A 10,690-nucleotide genomic window follows, 5' to 3' on the forward strand; every position below is an offset into this window, starting at 1 on the left:
ATTCATTTCGAGTTTGTAGCGGACTCTTCAAATTACGCCGCGTTTGAACTTACATAGCTAATTTTAACTTGAAAAATGTAACATACGGGAGATAATTCAAGTATCTTCTAAATTCTGGACTCTTCTGGTGTTCTTCTCAAGACGTACTATAAAACAAACCATCTAATAGTTGTTTCAAATAAATCGCGTTTTTCGATTAGACCGCCATTTGCATTTCATTTTTTTATCTCTTATATGTGATATATTTTTATTTGTTATTCACGAACAATAGAAGTACCTTTCTGTCAAAGATAACAGAACACATTGTTAATGTTATATATCTATTTTTATAATAATTTTACGTAAAGTACACTGATAAATTCGTTGAAATATTTACACACATTCAATACCACACAACGTTAAAGGTTATCCGCGAAGATGTCGGGTAAAATGACTCGTACAAATCAATGTTGCCACATACGTAGAACTAAGTACAAGAGATATATTAATACGTAATTATTTTGCAATTGCTGCGAGTTGGTTGCAAGCTGCAAATGTTATCTCAATGTAAAATATACGCTACATGTGATATCGTGGACTAATCATTTCAGCCGTACGACGCCCACAGCTGGACATATTTTTATATTTTTTGGCCCCCCCTATTGGGAGCCTCTCGTACCCCTATTTTGTTTGGGACAGGGACTTTATTTACAAATATTTTTTTCAGGGTTTTATCTTTATTCTACACTCACTTTCATTCTTCTCAATTTATTTTATTATTTCCTTCTATCCTTCACAATATCTTGCAATTTTTTTTGTTCTTTCATTTCTTAGCTGGACATATAGCTCCTTTATAGATTTAAAATACGGTTGGAAGCTTACATTTAACGTCGAGCCCAAAAACATCGTTGATCTTCTGGATATATATCCTTCACTGCGCTCCCAAGACTCTGATCTCTATGTAACTTTTTTAGATCACCAGGGGGAAAATCTTAAAGATGGACTCAAATACCCTGGCCTCAAGGAGAAGGACAGGGTTATATGTGATGTCTCTCACCAAAAGCCCCTTCGTAGTCGTCTTCGATAACTCGCAGTTGCTCCTCATTACTATGCCAAGACACATCCTGGGAGGAAGCTATGCTTCCGCCAGCATCCTCGCTGTACCGTAGTAATACGAGATCACTTAGCGTGGCTGCATTTCTCGGATTCGCATTGAGTGAATGAAGGCCCCCACCCTCAACGCCTGTGAACCCGATGCCGAGCAGGATCGGCCCTCTCCGGATCCTGCTCTGCGGCCTCCTTCTCCGCCATAACCTCACAGACGGCGACAAGCTAGCCAAGTTGCTCATATGCTTTACTATGTCAGTTCAGCCGCTATTGTTACTGGCAGACAAAGAACTTTCGCGGGCGCTATGTGACCTGCCCTGTCGGTTACATTCGATCACCTTCGGATCTCATTCCTGAACCCCGAGCACAACCATCTCCATAGCTCTTTCACTTAATGGGAACTATCCAATGAAACTCGGAGTGAGATATGACGTGTCTGTATCATCTCATCACTGGCAACAATGTGGACTAAGCGTTACACAAATATCTTCAACCTCCATGAGCTAAACAACATCAAGCAACTCAAATGATTCATTCGAATATTAAATTACATCGCCCAAGTTATGGAAAACATAGACAACTTTATGGAGAGATTTGTTATTTAGAGTAAAAGAGTAAAAGAGGCTCAAAACTCAGAGGTTTATCTCTATTCGAGGAACGGATTGTCGTCGAAACTTTTGAATATATATAGGAGACCTATGTCCAAACTATGTAAAAAAACATGATCAGTGAAATATTAAGGTGACCGGAAAGTAATGTCGTTTCTGTCGAAAAATTTAATGAAAAATGGATTGATTTATACCGTTCCTTACCGTTCCTTGATTTGTACACTAGATGGCTGAAGGTTGTTGATAACTAAGGTGAAGATATTGGTGATTAGAAATAAATACTTCTTAGAAATATAGTCGTGTGAATTAAACTTAATAAAGCGCCATTACTTTCCGATCCCCATAATATATTAATTTTCAAAGACAAAGTAATTAAAAAATAAAAATTAAATAATATCGAACAACGCCTGTATATAATTGCAGTTATACGTTCCGTTATCGCAATAATTAAGTTATCAGCTAGTTAATTACGAGTAATGGAGCTCTCGCTACAATGTAGCGGGTCGCGAAGGCTATCAGCCCAGCGCTGAGACAACGCCAGCGAGTAATTATGAAATGAGACCCCACACGGGTCAGAGGTCCCATAGATACCACTTACAAATGAATCTTTTACTTTAATTTCATATAAACTGATTTTTAACCCTTAAATGCATAATGATGTAAAACTGCAACATACCACTTAAACGTAAAATGAGAGAGTAAATGCATAGTGTTGTATATATGCAACATAAGGTTTTTTAAAAAAAGTAAGTTTAAAAAATACTATATACATTTTATTTTTTTTCCCAGCATTTTATTGTACTTATCTGCAAGATAAATATTTTTTTTAAAGTATAAATAAAAGTCATGCATTTAAGGGTTAAATAACACATGGCTGTATCTCAGTGTTACCTTTGCCTCGATTCTTTAAGATTTTAATACATTGACGTTTATTTTGGCGGGATATTACTTTACATTTTCAAGTATAGCATAAAGATAACTTCCACGGTTGGGAACCTATCCACGCCACGTCTACCTAAAGATATCTAAGGGGGGATATACCATAATCGCCACGCTCTGCAGTGTGGTATTATGGTATGTAAAGGACGCTGTTGCCCATACTATGGAGGTCTGTTTTGAGCATTGGCAAAAAAATTACAATTTCCAATATATAAATAATATTATTTTTAGCTATATATATTAATATATTATTATTATCTAAAAAAGAAATTTAATATGTAAATAATATATACATTTTTTTTAAAACACACTCTATAATTTTTTTTAATTCATACCAACGTGGGAATAGGGCCTATTTTGTTTTAACAATCAATTCATTTTAAAATATAGAGATATATATTTAAATAAATATCGTGTCTCGTAAAACTTTCGTTTAAAAATTAAAATAAATGTTATTAAGTATGGGTGAAATCAAATTATAGTAATTATATAGTGTATACGAAATGCGTAATTGACTAAATTCAAACCAGCAACCTATCGTCACAATCCCTAACCACACTAACCGTCGGGGGAGATATAAATAATGACAGTTTCGCAGCGACGTTATCCATCGACTGTTAAGCTTTGATATTAATTCGTTTCGTAATTATATTAGAATGATAACAAGCGATGAAGCGGTTCTAAATTATATTTTACGATCATGAGGTCGTTATAATACTTAGCATTAACATAAATGTGATTTACATAATCAACGAGGTATTAGCTAATTTCTAAAATGGCGGCCGTCGAGAATAAGGCGAGTATAAATTTATTATTTAATTAATTTTATTTATGTAACACGCAGCCATTTCGTGATTAGTTCACTAGTTCGATCTATTATAGGCGCATACAACACCCGGCGATAAATATTGCACATCGACATTTGGAAAAGACAATCGGCTAATTTCGGCTTCGTAGAACACTATATCTGTCCCGCACTACCTATGTGACGTTTTGTCAGTCGTTGTATTTCGTGCGACAGAGATAAAGCTCTACGAAGCCGAAATTAGCCGACGGTCTCTTTCTAAAGGTCGATGTGCAATATTTATCGCCGGGTACTATACTCTGAATATACAGCGAGTGGTAGTCAAGCGTTGTTGGCGGCATTTACACATTATTTAAAAATAATTAACTTACTTTAATATAAAGCATTTTGAAATAAAATTCATTGGATAATTAGCATTACGTAATTAATTGTTAATAATAAGATATTTATAACTATATATCTTGTCGTAGAGGATTGGGACATGCGATCATGGGTCGCGGGGTCGTTTCTCGGAATACAATCTCATATGATTCACAATTTGTACATTATTTATATAGGATTTGCACTGCTCACAAAAAAGTTTTCAAACCATAGATCGCTAAGGTTGGCGATTATGTTATATCGCCCATTAGATATCTCTGGGTGAGTACTATGCCTTGCAGTAGGCCTCTATGGACTGAAACCACTACTCTGAATTACACATGGCGATTGAATAAATATGTAAAACCTATCAAATTTTTGCCGGAAAATGAACTATAATTTCACTCTGTATATAACGCGATTTTCTCTCTCCGATATTTTATTTACAATGGTTACCCAAGACACGCTGTCTAATTTAGAAACATCTTGAAACTTGTATGTGTATCATTCCTTAATTTTAATTAATATTTCTTTTAGAATATTCATTTTAGAGCGACAGTATAGTATTAAATTTTATGATACCTATAAAGATATATTGTGATGGAATTAATACATATAAAATCTACAGGATGATTGATTATAGGCGTAAAAGTTAAAGGTATGAATATATAAATCATTTGCTGTGTAATGTGCAACGATAATAAAAAATGTACATCTCGTTTTAAAAGTAATTATTATTAAGTTAAATAATAATTATTAAATTGATTATAGTTAACTATATGTTCCGCTGACTTTATAATGCCAGAAGTTATTAGTATAGATATTTTTTTTGTATTACAATAATAAATTTTAATTAAGGTAAATATAACACACATTCAACGAAAACCAGATGACCACGTGGTAAAAACTGCCTTAAGCCTTCCAGAATTCCCAAGAGGGATAAGGCGTCCAAAAGCTACGTGGTGGTGGTCTAATATCGGAAAGGAACTGGAAACCCTTCAACTTGATGTAGAGACAACCCAGGATAGAGTGGCCTGGCGCAAATTGATAAGGAGACCCGACCCCACATAAAGGGTAAAGGGAAGGAAGAAGAAGAATTAAGGTAAATATAAACTAACTAAACAATATATAACTATAATTATATGTCGCATTTAAGCAGAGAAAATAAATTAATGTAACATATTTCGAAATGATTACTTTATACACGTCATAGGTCTAAAAGTCTAGAAGCTTCTCATTTTCAATCATCCTGTAGATGAGACGGTGTAATATTAAAAACTGCATCATAATACTAACGTGGTCGTGTCGTAGTAGTGTGTCATCGAATAAAAAAAAAAGAGTATAAAACCTCTTTGTTAATTCGTAAGGCATCCGAACGTTCCTGATAAGGCTTATCTAAACACACTTGTTCTCGGATAAGCTACCAGCGTCCCGACACTTTGCTCTCCGCTGTTTTCGTATTCAACCGGTTTTGGACACTGTCTGCGATAAGTTTTATAATTTATTGACTTATTTAAACAGTTGCAATTTGTTTATGTAAATAATATATTATCTATAATTTTTTTACGAGATTTTCTTTATTAAAACTTTCTAATTTTTGATTATAGATTTTGTATTGTCTGTACGTGGTGTTGGGCATCAGGCATCATCATTATATCAACCAATAGACTCCCATTGCAAGGTATAAGTCTCCCATAGATCACCACGATGACTTGGTCTTCCACTGCCCACAACCAAAGATATCTCGCGACCTCAGCTATATCATAAATCCACTAATGGAAACTTGCCCACGCCGCGTCTACCAGCTGATGGTAGCAACTCAAGAACCTTTCTGAAAGGCACTTTGATCATCCGAGATTGATAGCCCGGTAAAACTACCTCAAATGAACACGTCAAAAATCAGTTTTTTGCTCGCAAAGACCAAAAAAATTTTAGGCGTGTTATCATGCTACTACCAGAAAGATAGCTAAAGGTCTCATAAAAATGACCAATATATAATATAATTAAATATTTATTCATTACACGAAGATAGTCTTTCATTTTCATCACAAAAAAAACGAAATTACTTTCCGTATAACTCAATATATACCTTTCGTGATGGATGATGATATATACATATATACTTTATCATAGTCTAAATGAATAAATATTGATTTATTGAATAATAAGCCTTTTCCGTCAGTTTTCTTTTGATATGCGCTCTCTGTGATCATATGTCATGGGTTCGATTTCTGAAACACAGTCTCATATAATTCACACTTTGTCTATTAATTATATAGGATTGCCACTGTTGACAAAAATAGTTCCAGATGATGGTCAGCGGCGTCTTCTACATACCACAATACCACACTTCGATCGCCAACTCGCCTGCCAAGTGTGGCGATTATAATATATACACTTTAAAACACTTTTGTGGGAGATCTATGGCTTGCAGTGTATGTTTAAAGATTAAAATCATAAGTATTGGTTTTCCTAGGGATCTTGGACCACCATATACTATATCACCAATTTGTACGACGAAATCAGCGGCCGGCAGTTTTGTTTTAACACGTTCACTGCGGGCCCAATTTTGAAGAACTTTCAGCTGGTGCGGCTGAGGTCGAATCAGCCTCAAGCTGAACTTCCTAGTAGTGCGGTTGAGGCCTTTTCTGCCTCATGTTCATCAATATTTTTTTACAATATTGAGTCAATGCTTCGCAGACATAAAGAAAGCTATATTTGTCTTTGTCATACCTCATACGGTTGAGTGTAAACAGCCGCCGCACTAGAGAGAAAACACGAGTTTTACGCGCCGCACCAGTGCAAAGTCTACCATGAGGCTGAATCGGCCTCAAGCCGCAGTGAACGTGTTAAACAGTGTAGTGTTACCATAAGGTAAGACGATAGACCCACTGCAAGATATAGGCCTTACCTTAAAGATATGACGAATTAATAAATAAATACAATTGCGTATTTATAGCTAGTATTTGATTCCATTATAATTGGATATGGCTGGTCGCTGACGACATTTAATATAATGCATTTTGAAATAAAATCCATTGTAAAATTAGGATTACGTAATTAATTGTTAATAATAACATATTTATAACTATATATCTAGTCGTAGAGGATTGGGATATATGATCATGGGTCGCGGGGTCGTTTCTCGGAATACAATCTCATATGATTAACAATTTGTACATTAATTATATAGCATTTGCAGATTTTATTAGCAGAATAAAAAAGTTTTCAAGCCATAGATCGCTAAGTAAGAAAAGGACCAATATTTAGCCACTTCTGCACATGCAGTGGTAGTCGTGCAATGAAATGCACCGTCCGCCAGCCGATTAGTGCCAAACACAGAGAGACTGTGTTTGGCACTAATCGGTGTAACATAGCTCCTGAAGATGCCCCGTGGAGGGGTGAAACACGTGTTGAGTGATTTGGTGGTGGCGGTTGTGTGATTCGCATTGTTTGCCGCATACGCATTTATCAGCGGGCTGGCGGGCGGTGCACTTTGTTGCACGACTACCACTGCATGTGCGGAAGTGGCTAAATATTGGTCCTTTTCTTACTTAGGATGGACTTCCGCGAAGTAACGCCTGATTCCATTAAATACTTATAGATCGCTAAGGTTGGCGATTATGGTATATCCCCCATTAGATATCTCTGGGTGAGTACTGTCCTGCATCAGGCCTCTATGGACTGAAACCAATACTCTGAATAACATATGGCACACAAATTTTATTTTTCTATACTAATTTTTTATGCATATTCCACAGGCGTCCGTGATTTCATTTTACAATTTTATTTCGCTCGTCTTTCTTTATATCATAGTGTTTATTAAGTCTCCTCTTTCTAAGTACGGATGTGTTGAAGACATGTTATCGCGTTTTGATATCTCTGAGGTTTTGGCGCAAGTTCTAATATACGAAACAAAGGTTTATATCACTAAGTTGCAGCATTCCTTAGGCTGTCCAGATAGATCATCCATGGAGTTACAGTATATAAGATCCTCCGAGAGGATTAACCCAAACAAATATATCACATATTTTATTGTTATATTCAGACGCTGATTTCAAAATTATATATATATAGGTTGACTGATAGAGAATGTCTATAGCCATTAAATTCTCCTTTACAAAGATTTTAAAAAGGTTGTATATATAAATAAATATATCTTATATATTAATTAAATACGCTTTTAGATTTCTTTATCGTCATCATCATTTGAGATGCTGAAAGCGTTCACTACTAGAAATGTCCTGCGTTCAGAGACTTCCGACGGTCTTTACTAACTTGTCTGTCCACCACGTGGACATCCAGGACCCTAGGGCTCCAGCGGATATCTGTTCTACCTACTGCTACTTTACTAATCCCTTACATTACATTCAAAATCCTCTGGAGAACTTTAACCACTAAATCCAAAGAGATTTCGGCCTTAATTATTATTACAGTATGAATCTTCATTATTGCTATGTTAGCATTTACACATTCCGAAGGCGAAGTAGGAATATACGTGAATAAGCTAAAAGATCCTTCAAGAACCCTGGCCTGGGTAGTCACGACAGACCAGAAGCTCTTTGTACCATATCTTAAGTCGATTTTACTTCTGGCCAGTGCATATTCGTATTATATAACATTGTTACTGCTCATAAATGGGCACTGAGGAACAAATTTCTAAATATTTCCACCCTACAAGACACCGCGACTAGTACAACATCAAGTTAATACATCCAGTAAAATAAAAAAAAATTTACTACACTATTTATTTTATTTGCATCACAAATAAAATTTTATATTATCCGAATCAATAACATATGTTTAACAATAATACAAAATAAATATAAATGTATAAAAAAATTATAATAAAAGTATAAAATACGGCTCCACTATCATTGCAAAAACTATTTTAATAAAAACTTGAGAAAAAATTGTTCTATTTTTAAAACGTTTGCCTAAACAAATTTGTATTCCAATTTTAAAATAGCATAAACGAATATTCAAATTTCAATAAAAATAATTCCCTATACTTTTTAAAAAAAATAGATTATAATTTTTTAAATTTCTTATTTACACAAAATATGTTAAGATAAATATTTTTTTACGAGGGCAATATCATAAGTAAAATCATATATAAAATAAGACTTAAAAGATTATTACGGAACTTTTAAAAGACCCGCCGGCATTCGCGCGGTGTCAATTCTCCTTTTTATTGTGAAAACAATTGTGTTTAAACAATGGACTTTAAGATTTTTTAAAATAATCCATTTGATTTATTTAATTACAAAATGTTTGAACATAATAAATGTAGATGCTAATTGGAATTTGTACAATAGGATTTTTTTTATTAAATGTCAAACATATTTAAATTTGGAACGCGTAGTTTTGATCGATTTAAAAAAATATTCATCATTAAAGTTAATACAAATGTCTTTTATATTTGGAATTTATGTTATTAATGTGAACCGATTCTTATCTGCTCGTATATGTTTAAATATTAACAATTATTTTTGCTTTAGATTAAATAAATTTTAGTTATACGTTAGACATTATTGTATATAAAAAATTGTTATATATAGACTGACCTCCAGGAAACCTGTGCGGGAATATCCTTCCGTGCCTATTGATGAGCCAGGGGTACAGCTGGTAGGATTCCCTGGGTACTGGCGCGGCGGGATGCGGTGGTGGATGGGGCGGGAGAGGAGCCCCGAAGCCTTGTTGCTGATGAGCTAAAGCCGCAGCTAATGCTGCTCCTTGGAAATGAGCCAGAAACTGGTGGTGGTGGGTCTGTGCGTCCAGGTAGGGTAGCCTCTTGAGTTCAGGGCCTGGGAAGACGGGCGGCAATGCACTGGGGCGCAGGAGTGGACGCGGCGAGGGACTCCGCGGTGACGCTATGGGTGATGGAGACCCTGGACTCGCTAGCGGCGGCGACGCCTGCTTCGGTCTCTCTGAGCCACCAACTATACTGTCTATACTAAATCCGATCTTCGGCTTCGATGGCACCGCCACCACAGGGGTCGGTGCGAGAGGCATCATGCTTTCGCACGACGTAACCGTCACAATATTACACAAAATCAAAAGCACATGTACACACACAATCCATTTTCGTGACGCGAGCGCGCGATACGTACGCCAAAGCGGCGCGCGGCCGAATGACCCGGCTGGGCGGCTTGGGCTCGCGTTCGGCGGGAAAAAAACTAACGAGAATGGACGCTTGCGATCCTATTGGCTGGCGAGATTTGGTGGGCGGCACTCCAGCGTTCCTTATTTGAATAACCGTGCAGTCATTGGCAAGGCGACGTGTTAAGGAGGAATTTGAATTTGGATCGCTTAGAAATGGGCGGGCCGTGTTCGCAGCTCGTGATTGTTACCCGGCCGAACAGCGTGCGGGGTTAACTTCGTCCTTGTCGATCGGGGTGGACGTGCTTTCAAATTCGGGCGGTTGTGATTCAATTAAGGCGCTATTGGGTAGGCTAACGCGCGTCGATATTGTCCGTTTTTTTTTCTTTCCGCTCACACGGGCACAGACCGTCGGTTTCTGCCTCCGCGAGTAATACTTTTTAATTGACTCGGATGCTTTATTAGCTTAATGCCGAGATAAAGGCGTTAGACGAATAGAAAATAAATCGATTCTAAATCGAATTGCGAACAATGGATATACGGGCCGTATTGGTAATTGTTTTTGTCGTTAAAACAATTATGGCTTACGACGGCCGTACGTTTTCAAAGTTGCGGAATTTAATTTTAAAATAAAACGCGATAAGATTCGAATTTCACGGAAATTTTCCGCCATTATAAACTAAACTGTGTGTTGATAAATAGTTTGATTTTTTTAATTAAATCCTGTACGCTTACGGTTACGTTGCGCGATTGATTTCAACAACGGAGTCAACAAAAACCTTATCACATT

The 10,690-nt window shown here is 36.3% G+C and overlaps 1 protein-coding gene across 1 annotated transcript in view; it reads right to left on the reverse strand.

Annotated features, from left to right (window-relative positions):
* LOC137925997 (homeotic protein empty spiracles-like) overlaps nt 1-9,915 on the reverse strand; it is a 47,203-nt gene extending 37,288 nt beyond the window's left edge. The window contains exon 1 of the mRNA XM_068769510.1: nt 9,366-9,915. Within this exon, the coding sequence (XP_068625611.1) occupies nt 9,366-9,816 (451 nt within the window). The 5' untranslated portion in view covers nt 9,817-9,915. The remainder of the gene's footprint in view (nt 1-9,365) is intronic.
* Between the last annotated feature and the right edge of the window lie 775 nt (nt 9,916-10,690).

The sequence above is a fragment of the Battus philenor genome, unplaced genomic scaffold, assembly GCF_028537555.1.
Source record: "Battus philenor isolate CCGP_79_NKW_IND1 unplaced genomic scaffold, ilBatPhil1.0.hap1 SCAF_28, whole genome shotgun sequence".
In the NCBI taxonomy this organism is placed as follows: Eukaryota; Metazoa; Arthropoda; class Insecta; order Lepidoptera; family Papilionidae; genus Battus; species Battus philenor.